Source organism: Apteryx rowi, unplaced genomic scaffold (genome assembly GCF_003343035.1).
Source record: "Apteryx rowi isolate R43461 unplaced genomic scaffold, aptRow1 scaffold_56, whole genome shotgun sequence".
NCBI classification, from domain to species: domain Eukaryota; kingdom Metazoa; phylum Chordata; class Aves; order Apterygiformes; family Apterygidae; genus Apteryx; species Apteryx rowi.
The window spans coordinates 1,054,134-1,080,858 of record NW_020450827.1 but is presented as its reverse complement, the minus strand read 5'-3'; the positions used below and the strand labels follow the sequence as shown (position 1 = coordinate 1,080,858).

General features: G+C 40.3%; 1 protein-coding gene across 1 annotated transcript; it reads right to left on the bottom strand.

Moving 5' to 3' along the window:
• Positions 1-812: 812 nt before the first annotated feature.
• Positions 813-25,640, bottom strand: ADAM28 (ADAM metallopeptidase domain 28). Its single transcript, XM_026081923.1, has 24 exons — positions 25,478-25,640; positions 22,594-22,697; positions 21,899-21,975; positions 19,907-19,985; positions 18,142-18,218; positions 16,877-17,069; positions 16,414-16,476; positions 15,224-15,295; positions 14,237-14,406; positions 13,388-13,472; positions 11,943-12,073; positions 10,916-11,093; positions 10,297-10,386; positions 9,669-9,864; positions 8,869-8,971; positions 8,070-8,226; positions 7,364-7,444; positions 6,682-6,760; positions 5,750-5,837; positions 5,303-5,387; positions 4,921-4,986; positions 3,949-4,026; positions 2,964-3,026; positions 813-2,863 (listed from the first exon to the last, which is right to left on the bottom strand). Exons 1-24 carry the CDS (start codon positions 25,527-25,529, stop codon positions 2,831-2,833), a joined length of 2,400 nt encoding a protein of 799 aa, XP_025937708.1. The 5' UTR covers positions 25,530-25,640; the 3' UTR covers positions 813-2,830.
• Between the last annotated feature and the right edge of the window lie 1,085 nt (positions 25,641-26,725).

Here is a 26,725-nt window from a genome sequence, read left to right as displayed (position 1 = left end):
AGTAAAGGCTTTTTGACAGTAGATGTCACGTTTGCATAACCAAACAGTAGGCTGTATGCGGAGACGAGCCCCTGGCTGGAATCCATAGCGCACGTGCTCAGCCCCATCAGACACTGTCACCTTCCTGTCATTTGCATGCTGAGGCCAGGAAAACATCTGTAAATCATGAACTCCTATAGGTGTGTGCTGGTTTATGCTTTCTTTTGGCATCTACTTACTGCTAGCCACTGCTGGAGGGAGATGTATAGTCTCAGTATAGCACGCACGCCCTTGTTGGGTGCCGTCTTTGCTTATTGAAAGTGTACAGAGGCAAAGGGGATGTTAGCCCACATGGCTCAGAGCATTGGTTTCTGCAGGAGAAAGCAAGCCCCTGCTCCATGGTTTGGGAGTTGAGGGCCTTGGAAAGCTAGCTAAGGGAAAGCGAGGCTCTAGTCAGTAGATGTCAACTTGCTTCAGTTCTGTATGTCCTTGGAGAACTTGTAAACGCTCGCACCCGGGAAAAGTTTGAAAATCACGAAGAAGGTGACTGTAAGTAGGGAGAGAAATTGTGATGTGGTACCTTTTCCTTTAATGGATTAGGTTTTCCTCTGTTTAGGATGTGGATAACTTTGGCAGGGTTATGCGATGCTATTGACTGACTTTTTTGATAGAAACTGGGAGTTTGGGGGATTGGGTAATGTTATAGATGATCCCAGTCTGTCCCATTTTCATGCATTTTGTGTACAAATGATCTTTAAAAAACAAAACAGCCACCTCCACTTAAGTTAGAACATTTTTAATACAGAAATTTTTGTAAATACATTAATTACAGTTCATAAAAATAAGTTCTAAATCTTTACACCATAGTCACATATGGATAGATCAAAATCCATTTCTGAATAAAAATAAAGCAGTTATCCGAAGTGGAAGAAAGCAATGCTCTTCCAGTAAAATCTATCCTAAAAAAACCCCACCTCACTCCTCAAACTGATGGTTGTAATTTCATCACATCTGTGTTTTACATGACAGACAGTACTCGCTTGGCAACTTCAAAGCAAAAAGAAGTTGGATTTTTTACATGCGTTTCTGTATTAAAGAGAGAATAGTTCTGCAGCATGCAACTGTAGTAACGACCGCTGTAAATAACAAGCTTCTGCATCAAAAACTGCCCGTACACTTTAACACCCTGTTACGTGTTGAGCATTGGGACAGCATCAGGTGGGTCAGGGTTTCGGCATGTGCAAGCTGGTTTGTGAACGTGAGGAGAGGGATTCATGCCCCCCGAGGATCAGGCTTATTTTAAAGGCCTAATCAGAACCAAACCCAGATTAAAGTTGCTATTCCTGATGCTGACCTGAGGCCTCAGATTTTGTTTTGACGGTTCAGCAGCCACGTGATCTTCCCCAACAAAGCCACTATGGCCAAAGGCTGGAAACCTGCCTTCCTGAGCCACGGCATAATCGATTTGGAAAACCAAAAAATTCTTCTGATTTTGATCCAGATCCAAACCCAAGTCCAGTTCAAACTGGAACCTCCATAAAATCTTGAGTACTTTGGGTCCAGGGCAATTTTATTTCTCTTTTTTTTCCTGGTAGAGTTTTTATTCCTTGAAAAATACTTCCGTGTGCTTTTACTTAAAAATATTGATGCCAACCACATTAATAGTATCAGTGCCAATGGTAACAATAGCATCAGTGCCAGCACCCTCACAGTATTATTAATGTCAATGCCAACAGTATCATTAAGATCTATTCCAGCAGGCCAACAGTGTCAACAGTGTTGGTGCCAGCAGGCCCGAACTAATGAAGAGCCCCACAGTCATCCACCAGTGTGCAAAGCCTCACGCTGAGCTGCAGTCCTGCAATAACAACTCCCTGTGCCCAGCCTCGTTCTCATTAGCAACTTTACAATAACACACCCTGGTGCAAGAGCAATTAAATGAAAACACCAAGGTGTGTATATCCTGGAAGGGAGAACTATTAAGATATTTCTGGAGCTGAGGGGCAAATAAAATAAATGATTAAGGACTTTGTTGACTGTCCTTTTTTAAATTTTGCTCTCCAAGTGAAATGATGGCAGCTGGAGTTCTTTTTAAACTGGCACAGCCAGAGATCTGGGAGTACTTGCAAGCAGCAAGCTGTTTGACTCCTGCGTACTTTGCTTGTGAGCATATCTCCAGTGCTGCCTACTCAAAAGAGGAGTCTTGTTTATCAGGCAAGCTAAGGATTAATGAGAGAATGGTATCCAAAAGGATCTTTCCAGAATCAAAGTGTACTTACACCAAGGCTAATTCGGGCACTAGCCTCAAGGACGCAAACTCTTTTTTTCAGAGAGCAGGAAGGATTTTTCTTCTTCCAGAGCTTGCAAGTTGTGCATGAAGCAGAAGGTCTGGTGTGTTGCTGAAGATGGGGCTGGCAAAGAACCAGAAACGTAGCACAAAGTTTGCAGTTTGCTGACAGGGCTGGTACACCAGGCTTCCCCCGATCTCGCCGGGCTAAACGCTGAAGAGCAGCGCAGATGCGAGGCATCCCAGTACAGCCACGTCTTGGGGTGGTGGCCTAGGAGTTAGGGTATGTAAGCAGCTTTCATAATTCCCTCCTAGTCTACACCTCAGTGCAAGTAGCTATTTTGCTTGGTTTCCTTTCGGACAGCAGCTTGATGTCACGACCAAAGAGTTCCTCACTGTTTGAAAAACAAACTTTTTCTCTCAAAGCAGCTGTCAGTCACTTGTTCTTTTTTTTAATAGAAAACAGGAAGACTATCTCAGTTGCCTTTGCCAAAAATGGAGGAATCACAGGACAAACTGTCCCTGAAAATTTCAGGAATCTTGATCAGCCCTACTTCAGACGCTTCACACTCTGGGATTAGCAGGAGGTTTTAAAGCCTAAATAAAAAAGAAAGAATTGGACAAATCACTGTGCCTGGTGCAATTTCAGCAAATGCCATCCCAGAAGATCTGCTATTCACATCTGAACTTGAGTTACCTTTGGTGGAGGTGGAGGTTTGCCTTTGGGAACTGGGAAAGGAGCAGATTTTCTTTCTGGTGCCTATAATAAAAATATAGTTTAAATGTCTTTATGCTTTCCTGTCTAAGCAGCTGCGGAACCTCCTCAGACCTCAGCTGCTGCTACTATGATCTCATATATTTACTACAGCATTTTCCTAGTGTAAAAGCTAGGGGTGAATTAGGTTAATCTGTCCACATACTAAAAGGCACAATAGTATAAATATACAAGTGTTGTAGATCTCCTGTTTCAGAAGAGCCCTGTGTGTAAATTCATCTGTATCAAGTAACCATGCTCTGGTAGACTGCTCAGGAAGCTAAAGCTGATGAGGTGCTCAAGGTACATGTTGAGGAAGCATCTATAAAGACAACAGAATTTGAATGTGTCCCTGTGGTTAAGCCCATATGTCTTCTGAGTCCTGATCAGTCTGTCTTCATGCAGGCAGTAGCATGCAGTTAGGTTACTAGTGTGCGGATTGTTTTTAGGCCCTAGTATCAGATAGGCAGGAGGCTCAAACACTGAAGTGCTTAACATCCAAATGAGGGATTTTTGTTTCTTTAAGTAGGATTCTTTGGGTTTATTAACAGCAAATGTTTTTCTGACTTATTAAAAAAAAAAAAAAAAAAAAAGCACATTGATGGAGATCCACCCACAGATGGCATCTTTAGGGACTGCCAGATCTCAGCAAATACAGGGAGCATTGCAAACATCTGTAGCAGCTAAGATGTCTCTGCACTCATGAGATGTACTTGTGATGGTGCACAGGACTCCTTGGCACAGGTTAAAAATATTTTGTGTGGTTTAGGATTATGTGGCAAAAAAGATGGCTGCTACCCTAAACAACATGTGATCTGAATGTCTGTGATTTCTTTATGTATAGTCAGAAGCTGAAAATAGTAATTGGCATCTGCTATTCGTGTGCAACTCAGGGGAAAGACATGCAGTTTTGGAGGGTTATACTTACGAAGCGCTCTCCTGTGTGAGAAGCGGCTGCTTTGGTAGATGGGACAGGAGGTGGGGGACCTTTTGGCCTTATGGCAGGCTGTAAGAAAGGAGAATAAAAAACACACTGCCTGTGTATGCATATTATGTATGTGTGTATCTGCATGTTACCCGAGAATGTATGCAGGCTTGTGTTCTGTATAGAAAGCGTGTTAAAATAGGTAAAAGGATGCATTCATTTCAGAATAAACCCAGACCTAAAAGCTTATCAGTGTATTCCTGGCTGCACTGAAGAAAGGAGGAATTTTGCTACGTTAGGGTTTGTTAGGCTTTTTTCTGGTTCTCAACGGCATTTTTATTAATGCCTCACACCTGAAAACATGTCATCATAACTTTGTTCTTTTAATTCCTGTGTGTTTAATATGAATACATCTAGAGGGAATATTCTAGCTGACCTGGATCCATATAAATACAATCAGAAATTTGTATGATATATCCTGTTCATGTAGCTTTAGACAACCAAACCTACAACCTTAAACAGAGATATTTATCTTGATTCATGTCTCACGGTGGCCTGAGTTGGAGGTTCATACTTTTGGTTCCAGAAGCACATTTTCTACGGCTTTAAAGCTGTTTATATCTAGCTTGGATTCATCTCTGCTCATAACAGGGTCAGTTCTGAAGGAGGTAGATCGTCTGACCATGATACCTCCAGCTTACCTGTACTGCTGGTCAATAAGGAGACTGCTGGGAAGTCAGATTGCATGGCTTTTGTTGTGCCTTGACTCTGTGAATTTTGCGCGTTAGGTCTGGGATGCTTTATGCTATTCCCCTGGCTCTAAGAGAACGTGCAGGGCTGTGTCTGGAGTACAGTGATTTCCACAGCCTTTGGGACCAGATCATCATTGTGGGTCATCACTGTAATGCCAGAGCTCTGTGTTCTGCCTTCCCCGAAATAAACGTGCAAGCAAAGACATTCTTTAGAGGTACTTACACTGTGACGCTGTGGTTTGTTTTCCTGTGGTGGAGGTATGGGAAGGAGAAGTTTCTTGTCGTTCATCTGGAAGTAGGGAACAGTTAAGTCTGATAAAGGCCTTGTGGCAAACTCTTTATCCTGTGTGTTAGTTTTGCTTGCAGCCCAGCTGCTGCAGGTTGGCCAGGGAGCTGGCTTGGTGCCCTGTGCTTACCCGCTCCCTCCCTGCGCTGGGACTCGCAGCACTCTCCTCTCAGCACTAGACAAGCATTTAGAAAGACCCCTGGAATGCAGCGTGCTTTCGCTGACAAGTCTTGATGTTTTGGCCCCTCTGTTGTATTCCCAGAGAGACATGCATTGCCCCAGGCAGGCCATAGCGGACCCAGCACCTCCTTGCACTTACCTTCTGGGCAGGTACCGCCGTTGCAGGGTGTTCTTGATTCACAAAGACTTGGTTTGTGGCTCCAGGTCCCCTTCTGGGCTGGCAGCTATGTAAATATTGACATATAACTTACAACTGCACATCTTACCCTGAATGAAACAAAAGCCTGCTGAAGCGAATGCCTGCCTTACTCCTGCTGGCCTGCTGTATAGCTGTGTTTTTCTCCCCCCCTCCCTTTTTTTCAATTATTGTAAGTTTAATCTTGAGAGCTGCGGTTTCAAGTCTTCAGTCCTCTCCTGATCACAGTATTTCTAAAACAACTCGGTAAAGGTAGCAGGCCCTTGGCGTCCCAGAGTTCATTCAGAGTCCTTCCAGATTCCCTTCGCCCCCTTTGAAAACCCCAGCCTAAAACCCATCCAGAAGTTGCTTGATTTTAGTTATTTTTTCTCAATGGGGAGAGTATTTTACCTCTTGAATACCCGGAAACGGATAAGTAACACTGCTGCTACTGCTGTGACAGCAAGGACAACCAGCACACCAGCAATGACAGCGAAACCTGTCAGGAAGAGAGAACACAAGTTGCTGTTTCTTGAAAGACCAAGTATTGCTAAGCAGTTTTCCCCTTCCCTACTATTGGCAAGGTAATTTTTTCCACAGCATCTATGCTATACTTATCCTCACTGTTGCTCAAACTTATGGCTTCTTGTCTTATCACGAATGGTAACGAAGAGGAATTTTTTCTTGCCATTTCTGCCATATTTGAGGACTGTTGTTACTGCCTGAGCTGTCCTTAGACTAAACAAATCCAGCCCTTTCCACCTGTCCTCGCAGATCATGCATTTTTGTTCCTGTTCATTTTAGTTCCTCTCCTCTTTAAGGATGATACCCAAAACTGGGTACAGTACGTTGTCGTGGTATATAAGTAAGGCTTCACAATTTTCCTTCAACAAAGCTTTTCTAAAGCTAAGGCGTGATATTGGAGAGCTGCTGGTGCTCTAGTGGTGTGCAGAGAGGAGAAAGATGTATAATAACAAAGGCTCAGAAATCATTCTTCTCCCAACTGCATGGAAATTACACAAAGTATTTTCCCCATAAGGTAGATCAGGAAAAGGTCAGTTCTATGCCGGTGTTAAAGAAATCACCTTGCCGGCCTCCCTCACAGCAAAACCTCTGGAGAGCTTGCCTCTGCGAAAACTTATATAGGTTATAAAGAAAAATAGCTTGCTCTAGTCATTCACACAATTTGCAATGACTCAAAAAAGTGCAGAAATCGGAGACTTAGGTGCCATATTTGCAACGACAGCCAGTACAAGTAGTGCTGTTTCACTGGAGTTAAAGAAACTTTCATTTCAATCTGTTGTTTGCAGAGCTTGCCGAATCCACGGCCATGCAATACTCACTGGTAACTGCTGTCGAGCTGTCACAGGTTGGTGGTGCCCATCCTTCTTCACACTGGCATTGCAACTCGTGGTCACACACCTAGGGAAGCATAAAGCCAGGACTGTATTCAGGGTGGAAACATGAGTGAAGGTGATATAATAAAATTTCAGTGGCTCTGGATCAGCCTCCTGATAAGCTTACCGAAGTTAGGTCTGGAAACTCCCTCTCATTTCACTTGGACTAAAATTTAGCAGTTGTAATAGCAGAGCTTGTTTTACACAGTAGAGGACAGGCCTGTTTGTCTGCTGTCTTGTGCCTTTTGCAGGTATTTTTGCAGTGGAAGCTACAGCGTAAGGCACATGGCAGCAGGCTCAGGCCCTACATCTGTAGGGTCTCTTAATGCTCAAATAAGATGAGCACAATTATCTTCACAAAAAGGGGGAGTCCTGGGAGAGAACGTCTGTGGTACAATGGCTCAGTGGCAGGGCTAGAGACAGAATGTCCTGCAATTTCCTTAGTAAAGATATTGATAACTTGTCAGTTAGATTTGCATTCATAAAGATATCGGAAGCTTCCGACTCAAGGATTTTTGCAAATTCCTGTCCCAATGACTTAAAAAAATACTGCTATCAATGAGGTCTGTAGCTGACTTGCATCAATTTGTTTTTTTAAGATGGATAGCATCAAAAGCTCATATCTTACAGCGTGTCCAGTACACTTGGCAGAACAGTTGGTGGATCTGAAGGCATCTTCGACATAGACACATTCTCCATTGCTGCACACCTGAAACGTACAGGGCACATGTCATCTAAGACAAGTGGCTTTCAGAACACACAGAGCTTTCTCATTATTGTGTGAAGTGATGAAGAGTGAAAGGAGGCATAGAAACAGGTATGCAAATCACTCAAACCCACATTAAGAGTTTGATATAATTTCTCATTCAACCTTTGGATATTTTGTAACACTGCTTTCTGCCCTTCTTCTGTCTTTCACCATTTCTTTTCCCCCCCAAACCTCCTCTAAGTAGAAATATATAGCAAAGAAATGCAGACATAGCAATCAGTGATGCTTAGCACATCCATTATGGAAATAGTTGATTAAAAATAGTAGCGTATTTGTGACCTTTTAACCTTTCAGTACAAAGGTATATTTCTGCTGCCACATGCATTCATATCAATGAAAACTGAGTAAAACACAGCAGTCAAGCATAAGGAAGTAAGAAGGATAGCAGTTTCCATTTGCTTCTCTACTGATCTGAACTAGGTGTAAGGCAGAAGGTATAGCAGATCAGATCACAGGTATAGTGTCCACTTCAGTCTTCCCTGTTTAAAGTCTTTCTTGTCTGGCAAAAGTGCTAATGATATAAGCAAGGTCGAAAGAAATAGGAGAAAAGCTTTCCTCCACTAACCATTTCATTCCCACACTTCGTTCCATTGAGAATCATCCCTGGATCTGCTTCTCCATGGGTCGGAAAGCTTGCTTTGCATGCCTCAAAGGTCACCAGGCTCCCATACACAGGCATCTCCTTCCCCCCAGCACAGAACAACTTCCCACACATTATATCTCTGAAAGGAGAACAAGAGCTGCTAGAACGATAACATGGCACAGAAAAACGTTTTGAGCCGTTCTCTCCTCCAGCTTGAAACTGCTGCGTCCCTACAGGAACTCCAAAGCGGTAACTAAAGGTATGAACTTTGGCCTGTAGTGATTTGAGGTCAGTTTTGTGCATAAAACATGTTAGATTTTTAATTCCTATTGAGGTTATTAGGAAGCCTACAGTATTTTGTTGAAATGAGCGTTTATCTAATCTGAACTCAACCTTTGAGGTTCACCTGAAGTTCAAGTTCCCTGTCCAAAAATTCCCTTCCATTTCCTTATCTACACATGCATGTGCACACACGCACAGAGTCCTCTTCACAAGCAGACTTGCACAGATATATGCACGCACTCATTTTTTTCCTCAGAGTGGTCTTGGGATAGTTGGCTTGGGATAGTTAGTGGGTAAGAATACTATTTGGAAATTGGATTTCTCTTCAAAATTGTCTTTACTACAATTCAAACTGAAGATGAAAGAGAAGGCACACATGGATATATATGCCATCTAAAATACAGTGCTCTATGCTTCTGGCTCTTAATTTGAATAGGAATGATCTATTTTCCCAGATCCTTCTGAATTTAACACCACAGTCCTGTAACATGATACTTACTTTTTCTTACATGGGGAGTGACTACCTTTTTCTTTTCTGCAGTATCCATAATATACCCCTTTCTCGTTCATCCGGTAACAGGAAGCTGCACCTTCAGTAGCCTCTGTTGAAGAGGAAAGCGAGATATGCAATGATATCAAGAGTTTAGGAGAGAAGCTGGGATTAGGTTAGATTTTGCAGTGTTTCTGTGTGCATAAAGCAACACCTATCTTGTGAGTTCTCTATAGCCCGTACAAACCAACCGACCTTGCCTAAGGAGAAGGGACACAGTCAGAACTGGAGAAGAAGGTGAGCCATCTCATGTCTTAAGAAACAGGAAGGTGTGCAAAGGAGAAAGATATTTTAAGAGTGTCCACACATATTCTGCAGGCTCCATGCTTTTGCAAACAAATGCAAATTTTAACTGAAAAATATGGAATAACAGTGATCGTCCCATTAATAGGAAATTTGGACGTTAATTTGAAATATGGATATCTTCTCAATCTATCACGTGAAGAATTCTACCTTCACCCAGTACCATTCCAAAGTTGTCACCATTGTGCAAAAGAGGAATTAGCTTGCCACTTCCTTTTTCCTCTAGAAATATATTGTGTGATGTGGACTTCACCTCATGTAATTATAATCACATATAATGTAAACATAAAAATAGTAATTAAGTATATGCTACAAACTCAGTTATATAGATCTGCTGTTCCTGGTATCAAAGAGATCTTTGATGATTTGCCACTAGGCAAAGTCTACCTTTGTCTCTTACTCTGACCTAGGCAGCCTTATTTTTTTCAATGCCAGCTTGTACTCACGTGGTCCAAAAGCAGCTTTGCACTGGTTTTCCCGGGTGGGACAATTTCCCATGTAGCAGTAACCTTTGCCATCGTCGCAAGGATGTCCATTCACACGGAACCGGTCCGCTGGGCACTTCTCAGAAGAGCCAGTGCACATCTCGGCCAGGTCACAGTCATGCTTAACTGTTCGACAAACAGCTCCTGGTTTTTTATACTGAAGGGGATGAAAGGAATGCTGCGTTTAATGCACCGCTCCTCTGTGCCTTTTAAAAATCACACTAAACGAGAAGACTAAAATTAGGGGAGGCAAATCCCACTCTCGCTGTACAAATTACAGTAATGGTCATGTCTTTATCTAATGTTGAGTTGGTTACATCTGTTTACAAGATTGTGGCTTGGCTGTACCTCAGTTTTTTTTCCAGGAGAAAATGGGAAAAACTCATTTCACCAGGATGTTGAAAGATTGAGTAAATTGATAGCTGTAGGGTAGTCTGGGATGGGCAAAGCACGCTTCTCATTACTGTGCTATGTCAGTAATTACAAATAACGAGGGTTGATTCTCTTGAAAGGTGTACTACTGCATTTTTAGGGCCAAAAATATACCCCAGAAAACATGAGAGAAGCCAGAGGGGGAAAGGAGTCTTACTTGGCAGTTTTCACAGCACTCTCCGTGTGCACACTGAGAACCTGTGGTCAGTTTGCATGTCTCTGGGTCGCAGCAAGTGTTTGTGCATTCCTGTGACAGAATGAGAGAGGAATCAGAGCCCTGGCACAGTGCTTCGCGTTTTGGGTCCCCTCTTTACTGCATTCTCAATGCACCATCCTGCACAGGTTATTGAGGGAGAAAAGGACCTGCCCATTGCTTCTCTAAAACCCATTTTCACTACAAACTGTGCCACTTGTTCTCAGCCGGCTCATGTGGGAATACGAAGTATGTTTGATTATGAAGTGCAGACGTAAGTGGTGCAGGGGACTTGCTCATTTCCTCTCAGATGATTCGCTGTGGAAGGCTCTTCCCCATTCGGAGTTCCTCCGTCTGCACAGCAAGCACGGCCACATCGTGCAGTCTACCCTGCCGCGGTTCTGCGTGCGTGCTATAGGGATGACTACATTGCAGATCAGCAATTTGGTGACCACAGTTGCTACAGAAATAGTTCAGCTAGCTTTGAACTGGCTACCTCGAATACTAAGAAAAGCCAGCTATTACTTAGAAGAGGCAAAGATTGAGGCTGTGTATTATTTTATTCCAAGTTGCACGTAGATACCTCAGGAGTTCCGCAGTCGCATTCTTCCCCTTTTTCCACAAAGCTGTTTCCGCAGACTGGAGGGGCTATGATGTTGCTTGTATCTGGGATGTTAGTTAAGCATTTTGGCATGTCGCTCAACATGTATTTCTCAAAATCTTGGAGGCTGCATGAGCTGAATTTCTGGGGGATTATAGAACTATATTGAGAAAGCAGGAGGATTTATGTTAGAATTGGCGTAGATAAGGAAAAGCAATACCACTTAGAAGAGAAATGAACAAGTGACTTTGCCCTAAATTGTTAGATGCAGCTATTTTTCCAAATACATACATTAATAAATATAACACCATCTTCTAGTTATAATAGAAAAACAGTGGAGACAAACAGATTAGATGGAAAAAAAGATGTAGTCAATGTAGACACTGCATATAATAAAACTCACATCCCAAAGATTTAAGTGTGGTCTACACAAATCATATCTGGGTGGTTCAGGCATTAGGAGTTTTCCATTGGGCTGCCTAGCAGAAGCTGAGGGTGTTTAAAAAAAGATTAAAGTTCACCTAAACCTCTCAAATGGATGTTTATTGAAAGTGCAATCACTTAGTGTGATTTTCACAGGAAATATCTTCAGCATGGGGAACAAAAATATACTTTAGATTAATCTTGGGGAGCTTCTGTTATCCATGAGATGCCACAATAGTTTTCTCAAAAGTCATGCTGTTACCATTTTGAGGAAGAAATAGTTACTGCAAGTATTTATGGTATAATATGAAGAACCCACCATGCATGCAAAGTAAAGGCTATCCAAAAGTGACTAATGATTTTTTTAGGTGTCCATCTAGGAATGTCTTACAAGAGCTTGGAATTCAAAATGGGATGCCCAGCACTTTCTGGAATGTCGTCTTTTTTCTTTTCCTTTTGTGTATTTGAATGTCAGAGGACAAAAATAATAACCACTACGCCATTTAGGAAATTGGCAGCTTATCCAAAGCCCATCAGTAACTGCCCCTACGCATTAAAGCACTCACCCTTCTTTGCAAATGCCTACCTGACAGTATCTGTCATGATACAAACTTTGTCATTACATGTGCAGGCCTTGGTGTCATGACTCATGCCAAGGTTATGACCCATCTCATGTGCCATGGTAGCTCCAACCGCAATTTCATTTCTGTTATGATCCTGTGGAAATGAGAGCAGCCTATTATTTCCATGAACATTTTAGAACAAATAAGAACATCAGAGAAACCATGTGTTTAAGAAATAGGACAATTTTACTTCGAGTGAAATTATCTATGCCAGTACACAAGGCATTGATCTGTCAGTCAATCCAAGCTCATACATGCGTCTCTTCCACAGTTTAGTCTGGATTATGTATAATAGCTTAAGAATGAGATCATACCACTAACCAACATAAGTAAATAAACATGAGGGAGTTGGGCAGCCAAGTAACAACTGAGTATTAAGGGGAACTGAATATCTAAAACTCCTAATCCTCTCTTTGGATAGCTGTCTGGGTGCTTTGGGTAGCTGTCTGGGTGCTTTGGATAATTACGTGGGTGTGATATTATTATTACTTGTTACGCCAAGGTAACCTTTGTATATGACATTGTGTGCGCACCAAGTGGAGAGGCAGAAGCTGTGCTCCATCTTCACTCTTAGCTTGATATTTTGTGCTGTTGGGTAGGAGCAAAGAAAGGAAAAGTCTTGTGCTTTTGAGAGTGAAATTGGATGTATAAAGAACAGTCAGCATGGAACAGCCTAAAGCAAAAGCTAGCATACTGATCATGCTCTTCCATCGTGGCATTGCAAATCCTGCTGCTGCAGGGTGCATACCCCACCTTGAGATGCATTCTGGTTTCACAGTCAAGATTGGATTTTTGGGAAAGCTGGAATTTCATGTTGTGGGTCAGTCATTTTACCAACAGCCTGCACCTAGGAAGGTGGGCTCAACAGTCAACTTTCCCAGTGCTGTGGGTAAGCTTTTGGATCGATGTCCCTGTTTAGGCTAAACTTTAAGTGGAATAGCTTAGTTATTTGTAATTAAGTGGCTAAATTGGTGATTTGTATTGTGACAGATACCATCATTTACTTCTCTCTTAAAGCCATTGGAGAAGAGGGTATTCCTACTCTCTTCCTTTAGGCGTGGGGAACCCTCTTCAACAGAGGGAACCTTGAGTTGGAGGCACAGAATCACTTACTTCTCTCCTGTGACTATACAGGAGCCTGATGCTTCAAATACAGGTGTCTGAGTTTGGCGTTGACATTTAAACAGTGCAAATACCATGCTTTGCATGTGCTTTCCTTACCCTCTGCATTTCATTTAAAATAAAATCTCTGACCATGAATTTCCACAGCCTAATAAAGTAATGATATGAACCAGACAGGGAACTGAAAATGTCACACACCTAATAATTTTCTTAAACGTTCTTTGTTGGTTGAGTAGAAGACAAGGAAAAGCCTTTAAAAAATAAAATAAACAAGAACAAATCAGACCTGAATAATACCTGCAGAATATACATCACTGCATATGGATTTTAGAAAGGCTAGTCCAACTGTTGTGCCCTCGAAGTCAAGCCCTCTGTAAGGAAGAAGAAAGGTGGAGTGAAATGCACTGATCTGTTATCGGGAAGCACGTCTGAAGTTATTGTCAGCTTTGTTAACAAAGCTGAAGGCTTTAAGCATAGGCTCATTTCCATCTCTGGTTTGCAACCCCTGGTTTAATATAATTAAGGATATACTTAAGATCTCTGCAAATCAGAAAACAAATGCACGTTTCATTTTAAATGTGTACTTGAATTCCATTGCAGTTAATGAGACTTAAGCACCTGTTTCAGTGTAAACTGCTTGATGAAGTGCTTTAAACATAGTAAAGTGCTTTGATGAATCAGGGCCATTGCACTTGAGCCACTGAGCACTGGTTTAGTTTGGCATTCTGCGTTTCACAGCCATTAAACTTCATGCCATGTCTCCTTTGATGGTAAGACTAAAGCGCTGCAGTTTTCAGGGCACTCAACTATTTTGTGACCAGAGCAGGAAAAGGGAGTGACTGAGGTATAACCAACGTCCACGTTGCCTCTTTTTGCAGGGATTCAGATACAAACATTAGACACTATGTCCTAGTATTATGTCCTAGTGGGTAATCCATGCTCCATGAAGCAAAGAAAAGCAAGACATCAAACCTGCATTTCATCCTTTTGTCCTATAATTAGTACAGCTCGGTATTGGAAAGCACGAAATCCAGTTTATTATAGATAGCATCTCGATGGGTTGGTGACCAATTTTTTAAGAACTCATTCCTCTAACCTATTTGGAAATGCAAGTAGGAAACAGAATGATACACACGTGATTAGCTGAGCATTGTCATTTCTCTTCCTCTGTAATAACTCTGATCGACGCCACTTTGAGAAGCTGTCTAGAGTGGAACCTGCCGCACGACTCAAGAAGCATTTATCATTATCTGTCCAGATTTCTAGGCCAATTAATGCCACGTGGATATTTATGGACTTATAAACCTGCAGTAGAGAAACAGCATTGCTGTAGTAAGGAAGTGTATTGTAAAGACTTCAGAAACACACTTATCCTGGTAATTATTCCATGTTTGTCGCTAGCAATATGGTCCACTCCAAGCCATGTTTAAGCTTTTCCCCACTTTGAATTTGCAAAAAAAATTAATCAGACCAGCCAAAACATGAAATCTTTTCCTCCAAGTTTAAACCTACTATAAAAATGGCTTTAAAACTTTGAAAATTCCAGCTGTATTTTTGAAGAAATTTGAATTTTGAAAGAAATCAAGAATCAGTTCATTCTTTTCAAAGAATTTCAATCATTCATTTTAACAGCTGCTAAAAAAATGAGGTATAAAGCCTTCTTTAACATCAATTGGTTTTATAGAAACCTCCTATCTGAAGGCAGAGAACAAGATAATATGGACAGATGGATTAGTTTGGCCAGGACTTGAAAATGGATGCAAAATGACTGCAGGGTGAAATAACATATGAGAATATGGCAGCATTTATATCTACTTTCCACTCACTTTGCCTGATACAAAGGAATACACAAGGGCAGTGTAATGGAGAAATGCTGTGTAGTCTCTATGGCTGTTTGTAGTGGGAAATATTGTGGACTGTAAGTTGTCAGTCTGAAATTGTGTTTCTGTTGGTTTTAGATATGTAATGGGACAGATTCTTACACATTTTTCCCAGCAGGTAGATTTGTTTCATAAATGACAAGGAAGCTGTCATTCTTTCTTAAATTTATTATTTCATGAAGCTTGCAATAGAAAAAAAATATACTTCTATTCCAGTTTCACTTAGCTGTATTTGCTCTTACCGTGTTGATGTAGTTGACTATTCCAAATATCCTTTGTCTTACAGCTTTAACATCTTCCTTATACTTCTTATACTGAAAAAGTAAATATAGGGTGTCAGGAACAGGAGAAGGAAAAAAGGTGATTTGTAGAAAAGAAAAGGAATACTTCACTGAAGACCACGTTGCAAGCCACACCATATCTGATCTATTTATTATTATCTTATGTATTTATTATTTTATCAGACAATATATTTCAAAGCCTGAAACAAAGAGACAGGACAAACTGTATTCACTGATGCTATCTTATTTATACTTGATTTTATAGAGATTCTAGATCAGACTTAAGTATCTAGACCTGCCTAGGATGACGGCACATCACCTATTTATAATTGAAATCAATTCCTTCTGCGGTGCTGAGGAAGTTTAGGTCTGATAGTGCAAACATGGATAGCTCAACTGTGAGCACGCAGTAGCTGTAAGGGTCAGATTTGGCTGCGGCTAGGATCACTCTCAGACTTAAAGGTAAGCCTGTGTGTTTGCAGGATTAGGCCCTTTTTAAATGTATATCTGTGTTTAACGTGCAGAACAGGTCAGTCACTGCATTGTGAGCTCCTCCCTGACCCTGATTGTTTCTTTTTGGTGACCTCCTTTTGCCACCTTTGCTGGTGGACCCAGTCTTCCAGGTGTTAACATGACACATGCAGTTGTGTCTGTGACCAGCTTCTGCAGATCCTGCAAAAGAAACTAGTTTCTTGGGGGTCAGGAAGGGCCAAGGTCCGAAATGTTGCTGGTGTGAGAGAGAAGGATGCTCAGATGTTCTCCCAACAACTGGTTCCCTGTGCCACATCAACTGACCATTGCTGTGGGGCCTAAAGGCCTAGAAAACAAATAGGAAACCTCCCCTGAGTTATAAAACAACTGATAAGGGCCATGTTTTCATCCCAAAAGACTTTTTTTTTTTTTTTTTTTCCTCCCTAGAAAAAGAACCGCAAAGACCCTGGTTGTGATGGGTGCCTTGCCATCTGTTCTGAATTCTTGTCATCTCCAGGTGGGATTTTCTAAATCATGTGATGTTAGGAAATCATATTCCTAATCAAAGTCTGTGGTAAAGCATACTTAGCACTGTAATTGTAATAGGAGCCCAGGGATATGAGTATTTGGAAAGGTCGCCTCTAAAGGGTCAAAAGAGAAATACCTGTTTCAGTACTCACCATAGCGTTGTCTGCAACTATGTAAGCTTCCAGATACTTTTTTGCTTTCAGATATGTTTTCATCTAAAGAAAAGATGTATTTTAAATGACTTTCAGGGCCTGTTTCAGTCTCAATCCTTTCAATTTCAAAACCATGTATTAGTTATCAGGGTATTTCTTTAGCTAAGTCATTTAGAATGGGACTGTCTCATTTTAAAAAATGATGAACGGTAGGCTAATTATTAAAAAGTATTTAGATGTTTTAAGATGCACATGGACACATGCAGGAGAGCTTAACTCAGGTGGTGGCTTTATTAACTTCAGATCTCTGAGCACTGGCACATTTTGATCTGGTTGTTTAAGACCTGAGCATGCTCCGCTGTTCACCATGCTTCTCTTCAGTAGGTGCCATCAGACAAAGCGGGACTTGTGCCAGTCACACAGCTCTCCTACAGTTTCAGCTTCTTTTTTGATTTGTACTTACTTCTGGATTGTTGCTTGATTTGAAGATCTTGGTGAGGTCATTTGAATCCTGTTCCCAGGTACTATTGATTACGCCACAGGTTTTTATGGACGTGTCTTCCAGTTTCTCATATTTATAGACTGCATGTTCTTCTCTGTCTGAGGTTCCCAAGGGTTCAATAAGGTATTTCTGACCATGGGTCTCAAAATATCCACTATGAAAATTTTCATTAGGTTAGACTGTGATCCTTTGAATCCACAGGCCAGAGTCAGGATAGCAACATTACATCAAACAGCATTTAGCACAAGCGTAAGGATCATTGCACACATTGATGCAATGCAATATGGTTTGGCAGCATGTGGGCAGAATATACAAAAACTTAAGGGTAGAAATCAAAGCTGCTGAGTCAATTGGAAGCTTTGGTTGATCAGGTGAGGTCTCTGAGCAGGAGACTGTCAGTCAAAAAGAAACTGGATTAGGAATGAAATAAATTTAAATTTGGGATTTTTGTGCTTGACAAAGATGATTGAAAAGTGAATTTCAGTTCAGTGGGGAATCAAAGATGTGATTTCATCTTTAATTGAGATGAAAAGCTGAAATATTGAAAGCAATTGAGAATTTTGAATAATTTTGATCCGCAAATGTCAAAATAAGCATTCTGTATTAACATGTAAACTTGGCATGCAATGCTGGATCTATTCACAAAGTCTGGATTTTGGCAAAACCCCGTTATCCATTGGGAAGATGTTGTGCTCCAGCTTCTCAGACTTAATGCCATCCTCTTGCCCTTTCACATTATGCCACTGTGTCTTCCATGATTAGAAATGAACAGATTTTTTTAACTGGTCTTTTTGTGCAAAAGATTGAACTTGCTGACCCTGTAACTGCTTTAGCACTGAAAATAACGTGACCTTCTGCTGAAGTGTCAATGCAGCTTCCTACAGCTTAGAAGCATCGTCCCTAGACATCCACTGAAAGCAACTTCAAACACTAGGCAATATGACCTGATCTGCTATGGAATCATTCATATACATCTATTTATATAGATGTTCCTTTGGCTTCTAATTTAAATGCTCTGGAACTGCAATAGAAAGGTAACTTCTCCTTTCTTTCCCTTTGCTTTATAAACTAGTTTCCTTGTAATCATGAATAAAAGAGAATATCCATTTATAGATATAATAGCTCTTAAGCTAGATATAGCTTAAGATGTAAATTGGAAAATTTAGCCTCACAGAGTATGTGCAGTCTGCTACTGTTACCTTTTGTGAACCAAACCTCCATCTTACCTTAAACCTTTGCAAGCGTTGATACTTGCTATTGAATCAGCATCATTTTGAATATAACCTTCATAGTAACAATGATCCTATTTAGAAAGAAAAAATACATTGTCAAATTGGGCCTTGTCTTATTGACTGCAATGAACTGGCCTGATGCCTTTAAAAACTTGGCTTTTATGCATCCCAGATTGATTTGCCTTCTCTTTCTCCAGTTTAGCCATATCTTCCTCACATTCTGTATTTTAAGAACATTTATGGTGATCTCAAACTTAAGTATCTGCTAAAAATGTGTGAAAATAAGAATATGCAGATTCACTGCTCAAAATTAAGCATTTACTGATATGCTCTGCTGAATTAAGATCCATTATTTTATTGTGGCAAAACTTCAGGGAAACACCCTTTAACATTAACCCAACAATTAAATGCATTAACTTCACTGAGATTAAAATACATACATTATATTAAAACATATGCTTAGGGGAAGAATGTTCATGACAATTGATTTAGAGATCTAAGTTCTAATGAGCAGTTCTGTGTTCAAAGAGAGCTCAAAGTCACTGAGGTATTGTGGAAAACTTTACCCTTAGTATTTTCCTTAGATTTCTTAATAGAGGCCTGTAAAATAGTATGCAAATCTGCATGCAGTGTGCCTTTTCTTTTCACATGGATTTTTGGTTTCACTTTACCATTTATTTAATCTTCCTTCCATCACAATGTGCCAACTTTCTCACAGTGAAAGAATCGGTCACAAAGTGAAAATTACTAGAGACAAAAAATGTTGGATTACTGTCCGTCTCCTAAGGATGCAAGAGAAACAACTAATGAGATGGTAATGAAGTATTCACAATGTAGGAATTCCCTGTTTAGCAAGCTGCATAGCCAGGCCTGGTTGAGATTATCTTTAACCAGATATAGGTGCTATTTACTTTTCACAGGATCCTTTCAGGGAGTGGAAGTAATTGGAGCAATCAGAGTTTGTCTCGGTTTTATAAAAAGCTACCCAGAATTCTTTACACATGCTTATTTCACCTGAGATCCTCCTGTTCCTGCTAATCACCCTATGGCAAAGATCGTTAGGTTTTGTATTCCAAATTGCATGTATTAAAACACATAGCACGACAGCGGACAAAATGCTTCAAGTGAAGGCTTTGTTGAAGAGCAACAGGATAAGTCCCCTGGGCACATAGTTAATTAAAAAATAACTTAGACAGTGATTTCCTTTATGCCTGTATCTGAGTAACTGATTTGTCATGGTTCAGAGAAACCACCTGGGTAACCTGTAATGGATTTCCTGGGAGCCTGGGTGGAAAGGGGAGCCAATGAGGGAATGTGTGTTTATCTGAATCCATGATCTCACCGAGATTAGTGTGTAGAAGCAAGTCACGGAGCTGTGCAACATGAGCAAAAAGTCAGGAGGTCCAAAGCAGTGCAATGCTTATTCTGACCTGGCTCCACTCCCTTTCCTCGTAAAAGAGAGAAATCCAGCTCAGAAGATGTGTTCATCAGCCCGTGAGCTGAAAAGTGCTTTTCTTTTTGAAAGCAAAATGTATGTCTGAGTCTTAACCGGTGTAAATCAGCGTAGCTCCACCAGAGTCGAGAATCATTCTCCCTTGTCCCTTCAGAGGCATCCTAAGTTTATAGTTCTTAGCACCTGGACTTAAAATCTTTTTTTTTTTTTCTGTCCCAGTTTGTGCTGTTATTTCGTGGACCTATGAATCTCTTACAGACCTCCTCAAGACTGCAAATATAGGGGAAAGAAAACTTTGTTTACTACCTTGATCTGAGGGCTTGTTGTTATTTGTCGACCATCATCTGAGTAAATTGTTTCAGTATAGTCTCTAGCTAATAGATGCCTGCAAAGAATAAAGTGCAGTTATTATTCAAAACACTTAAATTGGAGTAATCTAGAAAAGAGGCAATTATATAGCACACACAGCATTTAGGGAATTCAGGTTATTATTAGTATCAAAAGACTGGGGAAGCAAGGCTGCTGGGTGCGTAATTGTGCCTGTTCATAATACTTACTCAAACAAAAGGACGTCTCTAAAATAAGAACAAAATTAAAGTCTACTTATTTTATTGCTATAAAGTAATCTCTTGGTAGATCTGAAAGTAAATGTATGATTGCATATGCAGTACTGATCCTTTTTCTGGCCTCCAATTTGTGTAGTCATTTCCACCACTCCACAGTGGGTGTGAAATGGTACCGTTCTGTTCTGTCTGCCCAGTTCACCCTCGTTGATGATAAATAGCTTAAGATACAGGTCAGTGGAGAAGCTGTTTCACTTATTTCATGTGTGCCTGTGCATGCATATATCTGTATATGTGCACATGCTCACAGATACTATATTAAGATTACAGTAGCATATGTTTTTAAGATTGTCCAATCCTTTTGCTCACAGCTTTTTTATAACTTTGCTAACCCAAGCTTTCCCCTTTGTAGTCATTCTGTCTGAAGCTGATTTTTCTTTTATATCTATACAAAACTCTATTCTTGTGCACATATGTGTTCTGAACCTCAAAGGAGGACATCATATCTACAGAATAGATTACTGTAATTCTGCCACCACTGGGAGATAATGACTTTGGGTGTCTTGTTAACATACGCATTTGTGATTCCTTTTGAAGACCTGACCTGCAAGGCTCTGTGCACAGCAACTCCTATCCAGCATATCGCTTAAGAAAGGCTACAGCTCTGGCTTAAAGTTAGGCCAGAGCTGTAGTCCTGCTGAAGCCAGCACCAAACCAAGTCTCCATTCATTTCTATTTGGATAACTACTCCAAACTCCCACAATCCCATTTCTTTTTAAAGAGTGGGATCTAGCGCAATATAATTCCCCCCCTTCAAATATTAGGTTAAATTTAAACTGGGACAAACATTTAATTATAGTATATATTTAACATGAACTGATTATAGCATCATTGTATTTACACAGCCATTAGAAACACACCTATTAAAACAGACTTCTTTGATACCGTGTCAAATATTATGGTGAAGCCAGCAAGCAGAAAATCACAGCTGTGCTTTATTTCATGTTTGCTCTGTATAGTATTGGACTTTTTGTATGCTATGTTCCTGTAACAGTGCCCGCTGCTTCTCTATGCCCTCTGCATGGCCTGTTTAAGTGCTGCTAATCTCTTCAGCCGAGGAAGCGAGCTCTCCTCACTTTCAATTCCCATAAAACATCTTATGTTGGTGCCAGTATATGTTACATTATAAAAAGTCCAACGGCTGTAGTGTTAAGTTAGGGAGTGTTAGAAGCCTTATTATTGAAGATAATTGTATTTTTTATTACTATTTTCCATTTTTGCAGAGGTTACAGAGCCAACACAGACATCCCTGTTTCATGGATATTTTTCTTGTTTTTCTTCTCTGTAGATTCTACTAACAGAGAACAAATAAATGTAACCCAGAGACAATACACAGACATAGAAAGCTTGTAAACTAATCTGTAAACATTAAACATCCAGTGGATTTAGCCATTTAGGAAATAAATGGGAGAATAGAGTTACCAGGTTAGGCTAGTCATTCCGTCATAATAATGTCATATGCCTGCATAGTTATTTCAAGTTACCAAAGTAGCGACATGATGCGTCCTGTCCTGTCCTGTCCTCCTCTGCCCTTGGACTTGGAAGGTTACATTTACCAAAGTACCTCTGTCTCATAGGAAGGAGCCCAAGTCCTGTTTCTTTGCATCCTGAGTGCTCTACAGAGCCACTTACAGTGAGGGATAATAGTTCAAGCAAAAAATTGAACTGAACCTACTTATTTTTTTTTAGGTGAAGTATGACTTCCTCTCCGTTGGCTTTGATTCCATACTCCATCGTGTCATTGTATTTTGTCTGTAAACAAATTTAAGTGTTAGAATATGGACTGTTATAATTTCTGGCCTCGCTAAGAGCCTGCTCTTGTTGAGTTGCCAGCTACATTCTTTTCCTCCTTCCCACCAAGAATAAGCAGCCTGGCTGTTCTAGAATAAGCAGGAGCTCACTTTGTTTCATAGTTAATTAGAGGAATAAACTGAACCTTGAAAATGCATTCTTACAGTCATAAACACACATCCAGCATATTCAGGAAAGTGCTGAAGTGCATGCTTAACTTCAAAAAGTTTAATAATTCTACCTTGAAGTATGTAAAAGCATGCTTAGTTTTAAGCATTTGATTTAACTTGCTTCAAATTAAAATATCCGTAGTTTACTCAAAATCTGAGTAGTATCAAAAAATACATCTGTGCAGAGGTACAAGCATAGAAGATCCACTAACCGCATATGGGTACTTCCCTACCTACCTACCCAGCACCCGTCACAGCCTGTCTTTGCCAGACATGAAATCGATGTTGTACACATCCTCTTTAGGGCTCCAAAGTCTCTTCCGCTTGAAAGCCAAGGCTACTCTGACTCCAGAAAAGCTTCCCCATCTCCCTCCCCATCCCCTAAAATAAGAATTCTCTCTTTTAATACCTCTTCATTGTTTCTTTCTGCATCTCTTTTATGTATTGTGTGCAATTTCTGTGGATAAACTACTTCGTATTGCTCAACTCCAGGTAATTTCTTGCTTGTGCTCCCTAGGGAGAAACAAATGTATACTTATGCAAACACAGTATTAACTTTTTAAAAAAGCATATTTTGCATCTGTCAGGACTTATTCTTAGGTCCTGTGTATTCATCCATCTACTGCACCACTCATTTCTCATGTATTCCCTGCGCTGGCTCTGGGAAATGCTCATCCGGTGGGCTAAGCAGTCACCCCCCATTATGTGATCTAACATAAGGTTTGTTATCCTCTGATGTTCACACAAGGTGACACACCTGGCTATTTCTAGGTGTCAAAATCTTTTATGCAATTCCCTCAGGATTTCTTTTCCCAGCGGTAGAGGTTTGTTGTACCAACATGCTAAGCCAGCTGTGCAAGGTGCAACCTTGGCCTTTGCATTCTGCAGACGACCTGAATTAAGTTAATGGTTCTGCGAAATTAATGATCTCCAAACTCTATCACATGACGATGTACAAGGTAAGATTGCCTCCAGATAGGCAAGTAAGTCTGTAGAGTTCACCACGAGCCTGGAACAAACCTAGGTTTCTCCTTTAGAAAGGTTTTCGGCTAGTCTCACATAAATACTTCCTGGCAGTCCTCCAACAGACATGCTCTACCTATTGAATCAGATCAAGGGTGATTGCATGCTTGTGACAGCAGGACTGCGAAGGCATTTGAACCAGGCTAGGTAAAAGAATAGGAGATAGACTACTGTAGGAAATACCATACTGTAGGAAATATGATACTGTAGATAGACTAAGTAGGAAAATCTTGAAGGTGGTAAGGAATCCAGATTAAATGACTCATAACCCTTTTTTACTTGGCTTGTTTGTGAGAAGTGCTGTGTGTCTTCAGTGGGCTATAGAGGACATTTTGGGGAAATATACTGCTAATGAAGAGTGCTTTGATTTTGTTTTCTGTTTCCAAGCATGAGTGATTTTTGACAAAATTGTATTTGTGAGCCTGTCTTGCAGAGGTGGTCAGTACATGTTGCATCACTCGAAGTTAATGAGAGCAGCTGATAGCATTTGGGAAAACGGGGGGTCCTACAAGTGACACGTTCATTACCAGCAATGCAAGTCTAGGTCTATATGCCTCTTAAGCTCTTTAATCTCACTCAGAAGGTCATTTCACCTGAATGGACAAATTCTCGAGGGCTCAGCACTAAACACTAGAACCTGTATTAAAAAGAAAAAAAGAAGAAAAAGTGCAACTCCCATTTTAATTGTCTGCCTTGAAGCCAGATTTTTACAAGAATGTGGCATCCAATTACTGTAATTTTCTGTATCTGCAACAACAGAGCACATGCTCATGCAAATTGTTCCAGTAAAATCAATAGATTAATTCTTCATAACTGGCTTACTTGATTAAGCCCTTTCCAAAATTAATTGCAGAATAAACTCGGCTTGGCCTTATCTGGACAAGGTTGAGTGCTGTAGAGAAGGACACAATGATGTAGTAGTAATAAGCCCTAAGAAGTTACCTTGCATCAGCTGAGCAATTGCACAGTACACAGAAACTATCCGTGTGCACCCTGTTAGCAAACAACGAATGCAAGTTTGCTATTGTAAATAACAATGATGTGTTAAATTTTATTTTAAGCAAGTGGGTTTTTTGACTTTTTAAAAATCTTTTATTTTGCAGGCTTACCCTTTCCATGAGCTTAAAGTATGCTCTCATGCAGTGACCAAAGTAATATTTTAGGCCTCTGGAAACTGAGTTCTGTGCCCCAATTTTATCTATCCATTCCTTGAGGCAGGCTCTGTTTAGAAGGCAGACTGTAGCCCAGATAGTGCAAATTTAGGCTGGATTTGAACAGGGACTCAGAACTAAACTTGACTTTTTCCTGCAGTGCGATACAGGTAGCATTTCGAGGAAAACAGGTTAGTTTTGTTCTGGATTAGAGGCAGCTTTTCAATCAACTCCGTACACTACCTTCATCTTGCTTTAGGCATTATCTCGAGTTAGGAGCTTTTAGGAGGAAAGAGATTCCTTGGGCTTCATTGAACAGCTACAAAAAGTGCCAATGAGGAACAAATAATCATGTAATTTTCCAAGCAACCTAAACCAGGAAGAAATACCATTATAGTGAGGATTTCATTGATAATGAAAATTTGTTTTTATCAAGAGATGAGATATATAACACCTTAAGCATTTGAAACGTGTGCATTTCCAGATATCCTGTGCAGCTAGTGAAGTCACAAAAATACAAATTACATGTGTAATTATGTATACAAAACCTGTGCATGCTTGTGCATGCCACCTTCTGAAAAAATCTCTTCCCTGTTGGTATGAATTGAAAGAAACAATGCACGTGGAAAGAAAATGTGTGGTCTGTTAAGGATAAGTCATATGAATTTCTCTGCTCACAACCTGAGATAATAAGGGTGCTAACTATTTTAGTTCGGGTAATGTCATTAACAGGATTCAAATAAAACTCTCTCCTTTAATTGCCAAAGTGTCGTCAGTGTGGTAAGTTGTCCCAATTGGATAAACTCTCTGATCACTTGCAGAGGAAGCACTTTCTTAATTGGCTCGCAAAATGAACTTGTTCTGAATCTTTAGCCAATCTGCGACCAGTTTTCATGCAAGTAAATATTTCTCTGACTAGAGAATTTAAAATAATTGCTTTGAATGGTAAAAGAAAAAAAACCAGACTCCCTAACTTCAGCAATAACATTTTCTTCAATTACTTTTATTTGCTTTTCTTCAGTATTATCTGCAGGTTAATAATTAAAAATTCATAAAAGCTATAGAAAGTAATCTTATAATAACCATTTATGAAAGAGGAAGAAAAATAAAAGGACTTACCTTGTCGCAGAAAACATAGCCAGACAACCGAAACAAGAAGTTTATTAGTCATCACAGCTGCGCTTATCTAGCAGTGGTCTCTTTGGGCTGGGGAAGTTTGGTTCGCAGCCTTGTCTGTGTTTTAAGCTCTCCTCTCTGGTGCAGTGAATGGGAGCGAGTGAGTTGTTCAGCTTTATTCTTGTTCCTATATGAGGAAGTGTTTACTGAAGGTGTTGCACAATTTTCAAGTCACAAAGTGTTACAGCAAGCGGAAGTTCCTGCTGGTTAGTTAATGTCACACGAGTTGTGATATATTGATTACTGCTTTGAAATAAGTTATCCAAAACTGCTCATCAGAGGAAAAATAAGAGATTGGCTTTGTCCTAATGTTCTCTTTATTTAGTCTGGCCACTGAAAAGTTAATATCGTAACAGGCACTCGCAGTGCACGACACCCTTCCTACGGCATGTCAGCGTTTGAACGATGATCATTTGTCCATTTGAACGTGTAAAAGCAGGATGAAAGCAGGTGGATGCTGGCAAGCAGCGGGCACCGCTGGCGGCACAAGGAACGGGAACCTTTTCCGGAGGGCTGGGGTATCATACGGGCAGTCGGGGCAGCGTTACCCGTGTGGCTCCCTTCCTGCTGATCACCATTCAATCTGGGCGGAAGGGCAGGGTTTAGAGCACCAGTAAAGGTACAAGTAATGCTGAGTCCGTGAATCATATCTGTAGTATGAACAGCGTGCACGTCCTTTGCTGCCCCTTCCACCTTTATTAGTAATGTTTGCTTTAAGTTCCTGTGACAGATGCCTAACTAAAAGGGGATGTGAACAAGTGAGTAATAAAAATATCTGTTAAATAGAAGTCTGAATGTCTAGGTAGAAACTTATCATATTAACTTTGACAGTTGTAATAAAATAGTACTATGCCCTTGTTGGGGCCATAGCTATATCAAAAAAGAGCTGTTTCATAGAAGCACGGCTATTTTCATGTGTTAGAATAGCTATTACAGAGTAAAGACCACAGAACTGGATTGGATCGTACTGTATACTCTGTCTGCAGTATATGAGTATAAATTTATATTGGCTATACACATTACACGGTAATATATATCATTCATTACATTCATTTAGAAATATATATATGTGTAAATATAAATCTGCAGGAGGATGTTTACTGACATAACTGAGTCACAAAAATTCACATTTCTATTAGAAATAATTATCCAATAAAACTTATAAATGTATCTCAGGTACCTGTTGAGAAG

Excerpts from the sequence above, each read along its gene's own strand:
- ADAM28 (XM_026081923.1), bottom strand. The coding sequence starts at position 25,529 with ATGACTAATAAACTTCTTGTTTCGGTTGTCTGGCTATGTTTTCTGCGA. Across the intron at positions 22,698-25,477 it reads GCTATGTTTTCTGCGACAAG|GGAGCACAAGCAAGAAATTA; the intron begins GTAAGTCCTTTT and ends GTTTCTCCCTAG. Across the intron at positions 4,027-4,920 it reads ACAAACCACAGCGTCACAGT|CCTGCCATAAGGCCAAAAGG; the intron begins GTAAGTACCTCT and ends CCTTTCTTACAG.